Source organism: Pleurodeles waltl, chromosome 10 (genome assembly GCF_031143425.1).
Source record: "Pleurodeles waltl isolate 20211129_DDA chromosome 10, aPleWal1.hap1.20221129, whole genome shotgun sequence".
Lineage (NCBI taxonomy): Eukaryota > Metazoa > Chordata > Amphibia > Caudata > Salamandridae > Pleurodeles > Pleurodeles waltl.
This window is the reverse complement of record NC_090449.1, coordinates 10,913,269-10,930,599: the sequence shown is the minus strand read 5'-3', so window position 1 is coordinate 10,930,599 and position 17,331 is coordinate 10,913,269. Positions and strand designations below refer to the sequence as shown.

The 17,331-nt window shown below is 47.2% G+C and overlaps 1 protein-coding gene across 5 annotated transcripts in view; it reads right to left on the bottom strand.

Annotated features, from left to right (window-relative positions):
- Positions 1 to 17,331, bottom strand: part of ITIH6 (inter-alpha-trypsin inhibitor heavy chain family member 6) — a 160,020-nt gene that overhangs the window by 20,511 nt on the left and 122,178 nt on the right. For all 5 annotated transcript variants that reach the window (XM_069209358.1, XM_069209359.1, XM_069209356.1 and 2 more), the window contains 4 exons: positions 15,462 to 15,633; positions 7,253 to 8,860; positions 4,255 to 4,284; positions 2,401 to 2,424 (listed from right to left, as the gene is read on the bottom strand). In XM_069209358.1, the coding sequence (XP_069065459.1) occupies positions 2,401 to 2,424; positions 4,255 to 4,284; positions 7,253 to 8,860; positions 15,462 to 15,633 (1,834 nt within the window). The remainder of the gene's footprint in view (positions 1 to 2,400; positions 2,425 to 4,254; positions 4,285 to 7,252; positions 8,861 to 15,461; positions 15,634 to 17,331) is intronic.

Here is a 17,331-nt window from a genome sequence, read left to right as displayed (position 1 = left end):
ATCCCTGTCTGTAGCGCAGGTGTCTCCAGTCAGACACCTCCAGAGCAGCCTGTGCCTTGAGTTCATTTGTAGATAAGCACATGGCCCATGTTTCCTTTTAAAGGTAAGGGAAGGCAGTGTCTATTTTATATTATTATCACCAGGCTGCAGGTAGCAAGGCCTGATGATGAGCAGTGCTGGAGTCAGATTTATGACCCGGGGCACAGAGGTGAAGAACTGAAGCACCGAAGTATTTAACTCTCAAATTAAATTCCTTGTCTACTCAATATTGGATGTGAGAACAAAACAATGTCTCTCAAGGCTTTTAAGTCAGAAACAAGTACAATGAAAAGTTAGCTTATTAAGAAAGTTAACATTTCATTTTCATTCTTTTTTGCTGGAAGTTGTAGGAAAGTACCCTCTTTCTTGGCATGGTTACCCTCATTTTCTCCCTGCTCTCAGTGTGTTTGGCTGTGTTCACTGTGATCCTGTAACCAGGATGCTAGCGACTGTGCTGTCTCCTCTAAATGTGGTTGCTGGTAACTTTTTATCCCCATAATTGGCATACTGGTCCCCCCATGTAAGTCCCTAGTATATGGTACCTAGGTACCCAGGGCATTGGTGTTCCAGGGGATCCCTATGGGCTGCAGCAGTTATTCTGCCACCTCCTTTCTGAGTGTGAGTCAGTTATGGACTATTTTTATATGTCACTAAACACAGCACCCCACAAGAGGTCACGCTGCTATTCACAGATAACAGATACCTGTTCCCCAACTAAATGGTATTTATTCTATCGACCTTAGAAGGACGATACTTTAATGCACTATTTGCTACTAGTATTTATAAAATACGTCCTTGGGTAAAATGTTCATAATAATGTAAAGTGCACTTACTAATATTAATATAGAGTACCATGTCCTCCCAATGAAATTCATACATATCTCTACCAATCTCTTCCCTCAGATGTTGTTTCTAGGGCCCATGCCCCCCAAAATTATAAACCAGGCCTGACATCAACCCCACCCTGATGGCTGCCCTTGCCGGACTGTACCATCTTCAAAACCATCAGACTGGAGAAGAAGGAGCTCAGAGCAACGTGTCATCTCCATCGATGCCCCCAGGATCTGGGACAACCTCTGTATCCATCAGGACCGCCCCAACGCTGCACCAATGTAAGGAAGAGTTGAAGATGCAGCTCCTTATAGACTCCATCAGAACCGCCTCACTCTGCTCTTAGAACCCAGCTTCCTCCCCAGCCATTCGCTGTCTTTGGGCCTGGTTTAGGTCTGGGCGGAGGGAATATTGTCACGAACCTGACGGGTATTCCGTCCGGCTTACCATCTCCATAGGATATCATGGGATCGGAATACGGTGGACGGGATATCCGTCACGTTTGTGATGGAGTAACTCCATCCGCCAGGACCTAAATCAGGCCCTTTGCCTTTGACCCTGTACAGCACTCCGATGGCTTCTGGAATTTACGCTGCACCGATACCACGTACAAACACAGAAGTGCAGCAGGGGTAAAATGCTGCAGCAGACAGAGCGGAGCTGCTGCACCTCGGAGAAGCCACAGAATGTAAGCTGGAGGCAGTCTGCCAGGAAGCAGAGGGTGGCCATGCCCTGGGCAAGGGAATCTGCCCTTTGCAATCAAGGAGTGCACACCATACAAGGATGGCTGATGTTTGCAGAACAGGCTCTGGAGGAATATGAAACAACACAACAACAAATACTATGTTATGACAGAATACGCGTAATGAGCAGATTATGACACATTTTTCCAGAACTATCAAATTATGTCAACTAACAATTAGTCATATTTCTGTAGAATTACAGTTATTTTACAAGTTCTATAAGAAAGTGAAAGTTAATGGAGTAGAAAATGCAGAATTATGATTGTGTCACAGGCTGAGGACATAACTGCACAAGACTGTTTAGAACAATTCACAACTAACTACACAATACAAAATATTGTCACATTATAGAATATTTTCAAATTGGTAAATTGCGTTTTAGCAGTTTTACATATCAGCAAAATCCAGGATGGAATCTTAGAATGATTTTTCACAATGAGCAAATTATGTCACAGAAATGGTAAATTATTAAAGCAGTTGGCAAAATTCGAAAATGATATGTCAGAATGTGCCCAATTGTGTCATTGGATTCTGCGCACTTGGATAATTATGCGAGGTGTCATGAAATTACATGGACCAGGTTTGTAATTTAGAGAATGTGACAGAACAGATACAAACTTCAAGTGGGGAGATCTTGGCCCATCCAGTCTGCAAGCACTAGCATCCTCCTCCCAGGCAGCCTCAAGGTACCTTTTGATACTTTAAATTCCCACCACAATGGACACCAAGAGGTGATGCGCCCGCATTCAGATGTGCACCACCAGCCCACCCTGTCTGATGTACTTACAGTCTTGATCCACGTCAGCAAAGTCTGAAAAAAACAGAAAAGAAGCCAGGGTTAGTAAGTGTGTCCTGGTGGGCAGAAGGACATATGAGCAGACACAGTGTATGCATTGCTTGAGTAGGGGCATCTCTGTGGGGTTCCCAAGCCCTTTGGGTGAGAGCTCATGGTTGCTTGGGGTGCAGTAGACGCCTGTCTTGAACCCCCTTTAATGAGAATGGCCAGAAACACCTACAGACACCTTTGGTCCTTTGGTAGATGGCTTCTCTTGGTTGTACTCGAGAAATGATTCCCAAACTAACTTTTGGGTTCTTTTAAGGGAGGGATTCTCCTGAGGACCCGGGAGCCCACGGGCAACCTTTACCAAAACCTCCAGAGAAAGAGCAGAGAAGGGCTTGAAGAGACTGCTGTTTATGCTCACCAGAAGCCTGGTGTGGGGGTTTCCCAGTTTCCTACACCGTTGTGTGGATCCCAGGAACACTGCAGGGTTAGGGGAGTGGACCTTACTGGCCATCTCAGAGCTGAGAAGTTAGGAGGAGAGAAGAGTTCAAGGAGTGAGTCCCTGGGCACCGTCTCAGGTCAGAGACGCGAGGTCCATAGGGGAGCATGCTGTACTGTCTCAATCCTCCAGAACCGCCCCGATCGCCCCCTTTATGCCAACACTTCTTGTTGCAACAACTGACCTCTATAAGCATGAGAGTTTTTACAGAAAGAGGGCATAGTATCCGGGTACATGCTGTGCTGAATACTAGTAAAGAAAACACAGAACAGTACTGAAGTCTGCAGTACATTTTAATACATGCAGTGCTATAGTCTAGTCTATATCTACAGTTACAAGGCATTTCTTAGATGTCTACCATTTCAGCTAAGATGGAATCAAAGTGGAGTAACACTAATCTTAAATGCTACCAAATCCTACCCAGCCCATGATGTCCACTCTTCAGGTGTTTAGCAAATGCTGCACTGTTACATTTAATTAAATATCATAATGCAAGGAAGGCTATATTGCATTTTAGTAAGGTTGCAGTGGATGCAAGTAAATGGTTTGCTCTCTTGTAGTAAATATTGAAGTAAGAGTTAAACAATATTCTACTCTAATGTTACAATGAAACCAAGTTAAAGTAGCCTGTGTGTAGGTCATTGTTATACCATGTTTAGTGTACATAAGAGCACATTTTAGTCAAGTATATATCAGATTTCAGTAAATGGCACATCTACTTGTATTGGCTTTGTATTTTGGTAAAGCTTACACCACATGACAGTCAACGTATTGTTCTTTAGTAAAGGTCATGCTGGTGTTTACTAAGGTTACCCTACTTAGTATTACATTTTAACTGCATTTGATATGTAGTTAAGGGGAAGTTGTACAGTATTTCAAAGAATATGTATTTGCTTTTTATTAAACATCACTTCCCTGCTGGATTTAGGCAGATGGTGCATTTGCAGAAGCCCTTTGCAGAGGGAGTCTATTGGTTGGGGGTGTAACCAATACATTAAAGTCTACTCTTTGCCTCAACATTACAGGAGAGGTTTGGGGACAGATGGGATGACACAGTGACCAGTGGGGCGGTGGCTTTCTGGAAAATTATAAGAATAGAAACTTCACCATAGCTGCACAATATCTGCCAAGTATGGTCCTTGACATCTACTTGTCCTAAGTTTGTGAATCACAATGTGAAATGTGGAACCAGATTTTGCTTTCGCGTATCTGGGTTCTACTTAGATTTTTCAAAACTGTAGAGAAATAGGTCTGATCTGTTCTCTACCCTCACACGTCAACATGCACTACATACGTAGGAGTTTGCTCCCTCTGTGACACCTCAGCCCTCCTCAGCTGCTTCCCGTCTGAAGGCGCCTTACCTGAGTAGTCCTCGTAGTCCCCGGCGACGGCTGGAGGGAGAGAGCAATGGAAGACCAGTCATTGTAAGGGGTTAAGTGAACTACACAGGCCACTGGTGCAAACATATTACAATTCAAACAACAAAGGTGCATCCGGTGGGCTTCTCTGCAGAATTACTGTCACTTACACCTAATTCCAACAGAGGAGGTGTGAGTAGTAATGACTCACCTAGCGCAGGAGAGCAGGCTCTCCTATAGCAAGGGGACAGACCTTGGCGCACCTATGGACGGGATCTGAGATCTTTTGATCAAAACCAGGTACTTGTTTGCGTGGAGCGTAGACACCCTGTAGTTATACAGCTGTCCTTTGACTATAGAGGACAGACATAAGAGAGTCAGGCTTGGTGACACAACAGATTAATGCATCCATTTCAGGAGTCGGTGTTAGGCCTCATGGTTGCAGGTTTGAATTGCACTGGGTCCCCTTGGCCTGTTATCAAATCAATATTGATAAACTGAGTAGCACTGAGATGGGTAACAAGAACATCTGTTATTTAATGCCAAAATGCTCCTTGGGGTGGGTCACTTCCAGAGAGAGGACAGACATCCTATAGCCAGACCCCAGGTCTCTTGCAAATGGAGGGCAGAAACCCTGTCGGCAGACATCCTGTCGGTAGACATCCTGTGGCAAAGCCCTGGTTCTCTTACAGATGGATGGCACACATCCTGTTTGAGGACCTGGTTCTCTTACAGATGGATGGCACACATACTGTAGTAAAGCCCTGGTTCTCTTACAGATGGATGGCACACATCCTGTTTGAGGACATGGTTCTCTTACAGATGGATGGCAGAGATCCTGTTTGAGGACCTGGTTCTCTTACAGATGGATGGCACACATCCTGTAGTAAAGCCCTGGTTCTCTTACAGATGGATGGCACACATCCTGTTTGAGGACCTGGGGCAAGATGTAGCAAAGGGTTTTTCCCATTCTGTGTCAATGGGAAAATGTGTTCGTACATATGGCCCTAAGTTCTCTTACAGATGGATGGCACACATCCTGTTACCACTGCATAAATGATGGCTTTGCAGGCTAGGTCCAGTGACACCCCCTGCCTCTGATGAAAAGTCCAGTTCTGATCTCCTAGGAAGCTCTGCCCAGTCATGGTGGGAACCCAGCTGGGTGAACTAGGTGGTGGTTAACCAAGTTCGTCCACAGTTTCAAGAGAAACGCCATTCAAGTTGATGAATTCAGCTGGTGAATGACTTTTATTGTTTAATTTTTTCTTCATGCTGTTTTCTCACTATGGCACACAGAGCCTTCTTCCTCTCCACTTCTGCCCCCTCCCCCTCCTCCCCTTCTCTTGTTCTTTATCCTTTTCCAGGCTGATGGGGGAGGGGGCTGAAGCCCTCTTTCTCATTCAGTACCGGCCCCTACTTCATCTTTCCTGTGAATTTAAAACTTTGTCTTCTTAGGTCTGGTAAAGCCAACCCCTTGCGCTCTGTACACAATGAGTAGACTTTAGGCCCGCCAGCATCAAAACAATGACTTGTTTGAGTGAGATTCTTCTGCAGTTGGCTGGAGGCATTGTCAATCACACAATCACATCTCGGATCAGCCCATAGGAATACTTATCCTCACTTGCATCCTATGGCCTGTATCCTTCCAATTACTAGAAGGAACCTGGGTACATCTGAAAAGTACAGACAACCATCACACCTATATCTACTTATTTATATATATATATATATATATATATATGTGTGTGTGTGTGTGTATATATATATACACACACACAACACACACACACCTATATCTACTTAGATATATATATATATATATATATATATATATATATATATATATATATATGTGTGTGTGTGTGTACATATATATATATATATATATATATATATATATATATATATATATATATATCGATCCAAATGCTCGAACTAGAACTAAATCGGCCCGAGAGGGGTGGTGCAAGAACCGGCACGAGCAAGCTGGTAATTCATAAATCGTGACCAAGGCTGCTGTGTCAACCGAAACGCTTTGTGTTGTATTAAATTTATTTTTACTTTCCCTGGAGTCCTGAGTGTGCAAGTGTTACCTGTTTAATTTATATATATATATATATATATATATATATATATATATATATATATATATTATATATTCACGTTCTGGCAAAACAAATACATTCCTAAGGACGCCAATGACCTGTTCATCTCTAATTACTCATATTAAAACATCATCCTCTTTGGCATCCCAGGCAACGTTCAGCATTTGGCCTGCTGAAGATGCAGCTTCAGCCCCCTGCTTTGGCTCTCCCCAGGACCCCGTCCCCCCCTGGCTTCTATCTGGTGTCTGGCTGCCATACGCTACATTCAGGCTCTTGAAATAAGGTTCAGCAGAAACAGAAAAAAGACCACTGTGACCCCGAACACTTCATTTATCTGTTACTCTATTTGTCCTTTTAAGCTAAAAGTGAAAATAGCTCCACAAACGCATTTCATTTTAGAATCGGGATATTTGTGTACAGGTTTGAACTTGTTTTTAAGGTCATGCAGACCCAGGATTCGGAAGCACTTCAAAGCGCCATCTCACAGGAACTTCCTTCTTGCATTGGCCTGTGATGCCTCTCCATCCCTCCCAGATGACCTGCGACCTTAGGCTTTTGTTTACAAAACCCCTCCAGATGATTGGCCATCCTGGATTATTCTGATGCAATGACTTATCTGCCGCAGGTGCTTGGCCATTTTGGATGCTGGACATTGGACCTGCCACCTGTCACAGAAGGACGCCATGTTGGACTTTGCCTGTCTCACTTCTCATCTGCCAGAAATGGAACGCCATCTTGGATGTGGCCTATTACGCCTCAAACCTTATGCAAAATGAATGCACCAATTGCATCTCACACGCCATACCCCTCCTGCTCTCCCACACAACCTATTCTTTTGGTCCTCACATCAGACACACTTAAGAGTCCAACTACTGAACTAGCACTTCGGCTCTCACCTGATACCTCGGAGATGTCTGCACTGGTGGTCAGAAAGCTGTACACGGGCGGAGGATTCACCGACTCCACAAACATCATGTCTCTGTCAGAGAAGCCCAGCAGCTCTGACTCCTCAATGGGCATGAGCAGCGGCAGTGAGAGGAGGACTGTGGGGGTCAAGCTGGTTGGCACTGTCTGGACCGATGTGGCCTGCGCGTTGTCCACTCCAGGCTGAGTCACTGCTGCAGATGTTGCGTTGTGTGGAGTGGTGGTCAGTCTGGCACTGGCATTGTACAGCCCTTGGTTGTGTTCTTCAGGTGAGGGCACCGCTGTAGCGACGGGTGCTTGAGTCATAGCAGAAGTTGGGTTGAAGACAAAAGGCACCTTTGCAGTCTTTGCGATAGTTGGTACCACCGATGAAGCAGTGTGGGGATGTTGCTCAGCACTTGGGGGCGGGGTGGTATCATACTCCTGAAGAAACTTGGTGGTATGAACTACAGGCCCAACTGTGGGAACGCTGAGAGCAGGGGTGGTCTTGGGCAGCACTGCCACAAGCTCTGTGAGGAGCAATCCTTTTGTGCTGCCCATGTTTCCCTTTGTCCCTGAAGTATGCGGAGCAGGCATTGTTTTGGGGTTTCCTGGTTTACCCGTGGTAGTGGTCACAGTGGCCCTGGTGGGTTTAACAACCGGCTTTGTACCTCTGGGACTTGATGTGGTCTTGGATCTCGCAATAGTGGTGGCCAGGTGACTGGTGGTCTGAGCAGTGCTGGCTTTCATGGTGACTTGGGCTATGTGTGTTGGTGCCAACAATGTTACGGGCACTGCAGTGGTCGACCCCCGTAGACGCTTGTCCCTGTATTCCTGCTCCGGCTTTACCACAATCATGGAGGTCACCGGTGTCACAAAGTTGTACTTGAGCGACAGGTTAGTGGCCTTCTCGGTTAGCAGTCGGCGGGCAGTAGTGTCATTGGCTTTGATTCTGGCCAGTAGTAGGTCCTGAATGGTGAAGTAGGCCCACAGTCGTTGCACAAAGCCCTGAATCTGCTCGAGATCCTCAGAGCAGCCAAATGCCGGCTCGCTGGCATTGCCCGTCACTGGTATGTCATTCTCAAAGCTAACTTGATCTTTGTAGTTTTTGGCCGTCATCCGGACTTGCAGGTCGCCAACACCTGACTTCACCTTTCCAGCCACCACCAGTTCCGAGCCCGCAAAGTAGTTGGGGAATAGCGTCTGCGTGACGTCCTGCACGCTGTTGCCCAGGTAGGCCAACTCGATATCGTAGAGCAAGGGGCTGGCTATCTCATCATAGAAGCCCTTCAGCTGCAGCGTGGCATCAGCGTCCTCATAGATCCGGCGAGCCACGCCGCGGTTGTCCAATGAAAGCCGCCGCATTAGGTTGTAGTCGGCATCGTCCCCAAAGGCCAGGCCAAAGAGCGAGATGTTGCCACCCATGGCGTGCCGGGCATTGGCCAAAATGCGGCCAGCTGAGGTCACCCCAGAGGTCGGCTCCCCATCGGTGAGGAAGATAAGGAGTGGTATTTTCTTCTTCCCTTTGACCTTCTCCCACTCCGGAGTGGTCTGGTTAAAGACGGAGGCAGCTGCCAGCAGGGCCGCGTTAATATCAGTCCCTGGTGAGCAAGAGAGAAAAGGTGGTGACTTTCTGGCACATTAAAACTGGTAAACAATAGATCTGTATTGATGGTGGCACACTTTCAGACACTCGTGTGAGCAATAGACAGAGGGCCTGATTTAGATATTGGCGGACGAGTTACCCCGTCACAACGAGGACAATATCCCGTCGGCCAAAATATACATTTCATTATAACCTATGGGATTTAGATTTCAGCGGATGGGATATCCGTCACTGTTGTGACGGAATAACTTGTTCGTCAATATCTAAATCAGGCCCAAGTTCCTGGCGCACTCTGATGATTTGGGCACTTGAGGAGTGCCGTACGCCTTACTATCCTCCCCTTGGGCAGAGCTGTGTTACAACATCTGAGAACCCCCCATACCCTCTTCCCCAGACTGGACTAGCCACTACAAGAGTGCGTCAAGAATGGCCTCCAGGAAGTGACCTGAAGATGTTCAGCTGGGAGGAAACCAAGATGTGGACCTCTCTCCTACCTATCCATCGAGGGAGTAGCTTAGGGCCTCTCCGGCCGCGGGCTCTCACAGCAGGACCGGCCACACACAGTGGCGCAGGCCACGAGGTTACGTCTCCGTCTACAGGAATCAGAGTTTGCTGGTTTTGGGGAAACTTACAATACCTGGGCTGGTTTCTGGAGCATCTCCAGGGTGGCAGCTCCAGCTGCCCCTGTTCTGTTTTAGGCATCTGGATGCAGGATTGATTGGCTATCCTTAAACCTCTCCCAGCACCCAGAGGGTCTCTTGGCACAGGAGTGCTGGTGCTGGTGAACCTCAGTTCTGGAGTGCAAGGGTTGGTGAATGCATCGTGCCACATTTATGTTGTTTTGGGGGGCATATGGATGCAGAGGGGTGGTCCAGGCACTCTTACCTCAGGTCTGCTGGTTTGAGGGGCTAGAGAGCCGGCTTGGGACACTTGTTTGCAGGAATGTTGTGCTTGGGGAATATTACTGCACATTTGCTGGTCTGGAGAAGCTTGCAGCTCCTGAGGTCTGCTTTGCTTGGACTGCAATGAGCTGCATCAATTATTATAACTCACAAATGGCAGACGTAAAGACAATCTGAGGCCAGGGGGGACCAGTGATCATCACCACCCCACAGCGACTCAGGCTCCTGGTGTCCGGAGGAGGGCGCAACCTCTGCTGAGATGGAGAGAAGGAAGCGAGAGAGGCGGAGAGATGAGGCGGACAGAAAGAGAGAAACATCAGGAGATCTACGCAGCAGTGAAGGCTTCAGCTGCAACGGAGTGGATTGGGTGCAGAGACTAAATACTGTATCTCAATTACGGCGCAGCCGCAGTTGGTGGCTACCAGGGCTACCCCAAGGTAGATTCAGAGGGTGGTCTGGGGCAATCAGCTATGGTGGGGTGCACAGCGGATAATCAGGGGGCTCTTGTCACATTTATCATTATTTCTGCTGCCTGAAGCTAGGCATGGCTGTTTTTGTTTCCCTGTGCGGGGGGGGGGGGCAGGGTATTTTGCATGTGATGTACCATGTGGCAATAACATGCACACAATACATCAACCTACCACTACCTCGTGACAGCAAACTCACCATCTCCAAGAGAACCCCATCCCTGCGAGGCTCTGTAGCCCTGCGCCTTGAAGCCCCAACATTTGAGACAAAAAGGACTCTGGCACAAACCTTCTCAAGGTATGAGACACCATCTCACCCCTTCCACCACCACCCCACCTTCCCTGCCCTTCAGAAAAAACTCTACCCTCAGGGTACTCAAAGTGGAGGCGTAGGCTCTCCTTTTTAGGTTTCGCCTCAGTGCTACTGAGTAGGCACAAAAGTGAAGCCTGTGGGGGTTAAGATACAAATGAGTATTTGGCACGTCACTAGGCAGACTGCACGACTACGCGTCACTAGGTAGAACGCATGACTATGCATCACTAGGCAGAATGCACAACAGCGAGTCGCTAGGCAAAACGCACAACTACGTATCACTAGGCAGAAAGCATGACTACGCGTCGCTAGGCAGACCCCATGACAACCCATCACTAGACAGACTGCATGACGGCACGTCAGAAGGCAGATCCCATGATTGCCCATCACTAGGCAGACCCACTGACTGCCCATCACTAGGCAGACCTCATGTCTACCCACCCGTAGGCGGAACGCAGGACTACGCGTCACTAGGCAGAACGCATGACTACCCATCACTAGACAGACTGCATGACGGCACGTCAGAAGGCAGATCCCATGATTGCCCATCACTAGGCAGACCCACTGACTGCCCATCACTAGGCAGACCTCATGTCTACCCACCCGTAGGCGGAACGCAGGACTACGCGTCACTAGGCAGAACGCATGACTACCCATCACTAGACAGACTGCATGACGGCACGTCAGAAGGCAGATCCCATGATTGCCCATCACTAGGCAGACCCACTGACTGCCCATCACTAGGCAGACCTCATGTCTACCCACCCGTAGGCGGAACGCAGGACTACGCGTCACTAGGCAGAACGCATGACTACCCATCACTAGACAGACTGCATGACGGCACGTCAGAAGGCAGATCCCATGATTGCCCATCACTAGGCAGACCCACTGACTACCCATCACTAGGCAGACCGCATGACGGCACGTCAGAAGGCAGATCCCATGATTACCCATCATTATCAGGCCCACTGACTACCCATCACTAGGCAGACCGCATGACGGCACGTCAGAAGGCAGATCCCATGATTACCCATCATTATCAGGCCCACTGACTACCCATCACTAGGCAGACCTCATGTCTACCCACCCGTAGGCGGAATGCAGGACTACGCGTCACTAGGCAGACTGCATGACTACGCCTCACTAGGCAGACTGCAAGACTACGAGTTACTAGGCAGAACGCATGACTACGCTTCACTACGCAAAACGCATGACTACGCATCGCTAGGCAGACTGCACGAATACGAGTCACTAGGCAGAACGCGCGACTACGCATCACTAGGCAGAAGGCACTACTGAGCTTTGCCAGGCAGACAGCATGGCTATGCCTCACTAGGCAGACTGCACTTCTACACATCACTAGGCAGAATGCACGACTAGGTAGACCACATGACTATGCATCACAAGGCAGACCCCATGACTACCGATCACTAGGCAGACCGCATGACTACCCATCACTAGGCAGGCCCCATGACTACCGATCACTAGGCAGACCGCATGACTACCCATCACTAGGCAGGCCCCATGACTACCCATCACTAGGCAGGCCCCATGACTACCCATCACTAGGCAGGCCCCATGACTACCAATCACTAGGCAGGCCCCATGACGACACATAACTAGGCAGACCGCATGACAGCGCATCACTAGGCAGACCGCATGGCCATGCATCGCTAGGTAGACCGCATGATGGAGCATCAATAAGCAGCCCGCATGACTACCCATCACTAGGCAGACTGCACGACTACGCGTCACTAGGCAGACTGCACGACTACGCATCAGTAGGCAGAACACATGACTATGCGTCACTAAGCAGACCGCAAAATTATGTGTCAGTACGCAGAGCACACAACTACGCATCACTGGGCAGACCACATGACTACGTGTCACTAGGTAGACCGCATGACTACACCTCACTAGGCAGAATCCACAATTACGTGTCACTAGGCAGACCGCACGACTACGCGCCACTAGGCAGACTGCATGATTACGTGTCACTAAGCAGACCGCATGACTATGCGTCACTAGACAGACCCCATTACTACGCATCACTAGGCAGACCACATGATGGCGCGTTACTAGGTAGACCGCACAACTGGTTGCTATGCAGGCTGAAATGTTCAGCCTTCCTCTCGCCTAGCAAGGAGTCCCTCTACGGCATTGCCTTCCATGCCTCACCATGGAGATTCACTGCCAGAGAGAAGCAAGTCCCTCGATCAGTGATTCTCTGTACCTGCCCCCCTCTCTCTAGAACACCAGGCTGCTGGGACCCACCCCACATCAGGCACTTGCACCCGCTGGGCCCTCCCATCCTCGTACTCCTGCTTTGTTTTCACCTCCCCCATGAGGCGTTCTCCTTGGGCGACGAACCCACATCATGATACAACAAGCATACCTGAGGAAGATCATGATGTAACAAGCATACCTGAGGAAGATCATTATATAACAAGCATACCTGAGGAAGATCATGATATCACAAGCATACCTGAGTAAGATCATGATATCACAAGCATACCTGAGGAAGATCATGATATAACAAGCATACCTGAGGAAGATCATGATATCACAAGCATACCTGAGTAAGATCATGATATAACAAGCATACCTGAGGAAGATCATGATATAACAAGCAGACCTGAGGAAGATCATGATGTAACAAGCATACCTGAGTAAGATCATGATATCACAAGCATACCTGAGGAAGATCATGATATCACAAGCATACCTGAGGAAGATCATGATATCACAAGCATACCTGAGTAAGATCATGATATCACAAGCATACCTGAGGAAGATCATGATATAACAAGCATACCTGAGTAAGATCATGATATCACAAGCATACCTGAGGAAGATCATGATATAACAAGCATACCTGAGGAAGATCATGATATAACAAGCAGACCTGAGGAAGATCGTGATGTAACAAGCATACCTGAGTAAGATCATGATATCACAAGCATACCTGAGGAAGATCATGATATCACAAGCATACCTGAGGAAGATCATGATATCACAAGCATACCTGAGTAAGATCATGATACAACAAGCATACCTGAGGAAGATCATGATATCACAAGCATACCTGAGGAAGATCATGATATAACAAGCATACCTGAGGAAGATCATCATATAACAAGCATACCTGAGGAAGATCATGATATCACAAGCATACCTGAGGAAGATCATGATATAACAAGCATACCTGAGGAAGATCATGATATCACAAGCATACCTGAGTAAGATCATGATACAACAAGCATACCTGAGGTAGATCATGATATAACAAGCATACCTGAGGAAGATCATGATATCACAAGCATACCTGAGTAAGATCATGATGCAACAAGCAGATCTGAGTAGGACTGTGATGCAACAAGCATACCTGAGTAAGATCATGATATAACAAGCATACCTGAGTAAGATCATGATATAACAAGCATATCTGAGTAAGATCATGATATAACAAGCAGACCTGAGTAAGATCATGATGCAACGAGCAGACCTGAGTAGGATCATGATACAACAAGCATACCTGAGGAAGATCATGATATAACAAGCATACCTGAGTAAGATCATGATGCAACAAGCAGACCTGAGGAAGATCATGATATAACAAGCATACCTGAGTAAGATCATGATGCAACAAGCAGACCTGAGTAGGACTGTGATGCAACAAGCATACCTGAGTAAGATCATGATATAACAAGCATATCTGAGTAAGATCATGATGCAACAAGCAGACCTGAGTAAGATCATGATGCAACGAGCAGACCTGAGTAGGATCATGATACAACAAGCATACCTGAGGAAGATCATGATATAACAAGCATACCTGAGGAAGATCATGATATAACAAGCATACCTGAGGAAGATCATGATACAGCGTGCATACCTGAGTAGGATCGTGATACAACAAGCATACCTAACTGAGATCATGATAGAACAAGCATACCTGAGTAAGATCATGATACAACATGCAGACCTGAGTAGGATTGTGATGCAATAAGCATACCTGAGTAAGATCATGATATAACAAGCATACTAGAGTAAGATCATGATACAACAAGCATACCTGAGTAAGATCATGATACAACAAGCATACCTGAGTAAGATCATGATACCACAAGCATACCTGAGTAAGATCATGATACAACAAGCATACCTGATCCACATTACTGCATACTACACACATTATGATACAACAAGCACACCTGAGCCACCCTCACTAGGTTACAAAAAGTCTATTCCACCCTTATCCAGATCCCCAGGCATTTTGCATTCTGTACTCACGCCCCTCAGCTTCAATCGTACACCCCCCTCAGATTCTATCGTAATCACACTCCTCAGCTTTGATCATACTCACGCCCCTCATCTTCAATCGTACTCACACCCTTCAGCTTCAATCGTACTCACACCCCTCAACTTCGATCATACTCACACCCCTCTGCTTCAATCGCACTCACACCCCTCGGTGTCGATCATACTCACACCCCACAGCTTCGATTGTACTCATACCCATCAGCTTTTATCGTACTCACACCCCTCAACTTCGATCATACTCACACATCTCAGCTTCCATCATACTCACACCCTGTGCTTTGATCTTACTCACAACCCTCAACTTCAATCATACTCACACCCCTCGGCTTCGATCGTACTCACACCCTTCAGCTTCGATCGTACTCACACCCCTTGACTTTGATCGTACTCACACCCCTAGACTTCGATCGTACTCACACCCCTAGACTTCGATCGTACTCACACCCCTTGACTTCGATCGTACTCACACCCCTCAACTTTGATCGTACTCACACCCCTCAGCTCGCTCGTGCTCACACCCCTCGACTTCGCTCATACTCACACGTCTCGACTTCGATCGTACTCACACCCCTCGACTACGATCGTACTCACACCCCTCTGCTTCGATCCTGTTGACGTAGTCTTTGGCGCTCTTGATGTTCTGCGGCGTGGCCTGGATGGATGGTCCACTCTTCCAGACGTTCACAGTGTCAGAGAACGTGATGAGGTTGAAGTAATCGTCCTGGTGAAGGTCACCCAGTATGACATGCATGGCCTTCTTCGTCTAGGGAGGAGGATAAAAGAAAGTAGAGACACCCATGACACCTTCAGCTTCCAGGTGACCCTAAGTGGTGTCAAAGAAACTACAAGATGAGAGACATAAGGAGGCATGTATACCATATATAGAGTGACTTTCGCAGAAGCTACAACTCTTAGGATGGGATATAAGGAGTGCATATTAAAACTGTATTATCATTACTAAAGGTGAGTAGTCTGCCCCGAAGGGGGGGGCATACAGTTTTGTAAAATCCACAAGCTTTGCAGTTCATAAAAGATTCGAAGTTAATCAACAGCGCAAAGTCCTGCCCTTGCCAAATCATTTTACCACAAAACGATTTCAGTGGAAATACTCCTGCTAACAAAGATCTCTGCCATGGACATCATTTAGGGGTCACCAGGGGTCACAGCTGCAACCCCGGGCTTGGCTCTTGCGACTCCTAAGACTGCCTGTGCGACTCCTACCCTCGCAAAATCAGTGCCAGGAACACAGGGGAGGCCTCGCATTCCTTTCTGCCCATTATACTAATAGTGAATAATATTCTATTGTTCACTATTACTATAAAAAGTGTAGCACGCTCAACTGGAACAGAACCTTTGAGAGCTGTGGGAAGTAGATTTTTTAAATGTATGTGGTGTAAGTTCTTGTGGGTGAAAGTTTGTCGATAAGGATTCACTTCAAAACCCAGGAGTGTTGACGTGGGAATGCGCACGCGCCACCCATGGAACGCTCCCTTGACGCAAAGTAACGCAAAGCAGTGTATAGTGCAACTTTGGGATCATTTGGGATACTCTTTTATTTATTTTTATTTTTGTTTACAGTGTTTTATAAAGCACAAACATGACTCAAGAGTTTCAGGGCGTGGTACATATGATTGAAAGACAAACAAAGAAACTGAACCCTAAAAATGACCACCTAACAAAAACATAAACCAAAAACTTAAGTACAATATGGCATGTTGTAACAGATATATTATAAAAAATCCGCCGTTCATTTGTGAAGTAGTTGGGACTCTCCAAGGTGGATTTCTGAGTCTGCTCTGAGCGCGAGCATCCTCAGGTACCCGGTTGAACACTGCGCTCAGGGGGACAAGCTAACTGAGGCCTATGAGAGGAATCTGTTCCTTGGGATCTTTTTGACCTCATTTTCCTATAAAACAAATGTGTGTCGATGGGTTTGACCGAACCTTGGGTGGTAGGGAATTCCAAATCCTTGGAGCCGAGCCCGAAAAGGAGAGTGTGTACGTGTTTTGTTTTCTGAATCTGGGGGGGAGGGGGTTCTGAGAAAGTCTGCGCCTCCTGAGAGGCAGATCTCTTCTGCCAGGTATCTGGGTTCATTATAATGTAAAGCTTCATGAGTCAGGCAGGGGATTTTCAGTTGAGTTCTTGACTTGAGGGAGCAGTTGAGAGGCCTCAGTGATGGGATAATGGGTCAAAGCGCCTTGTGGCGGTTACCAGTTAACTTTGAGTGGAGCTGTTCTCGACTTGGGGAGACCTGAAAGGGTCGCCCATCCATAGTCTAGCCTGGACATCACAGGGGAGTGCACTGGTATTGAAGTCTGGGGGTGGCAGGAGTGGTTTCAGTTTCTTCAATAGTTGGAGTTGGAATGACGCGCTGCGCATGGTTGCACTGACATGTGCAGCCTGAGGTTGTGTTGAGTTTTAGTAGGATGACATCCTCTGGGGAGGGTATCCTTCAGTATAG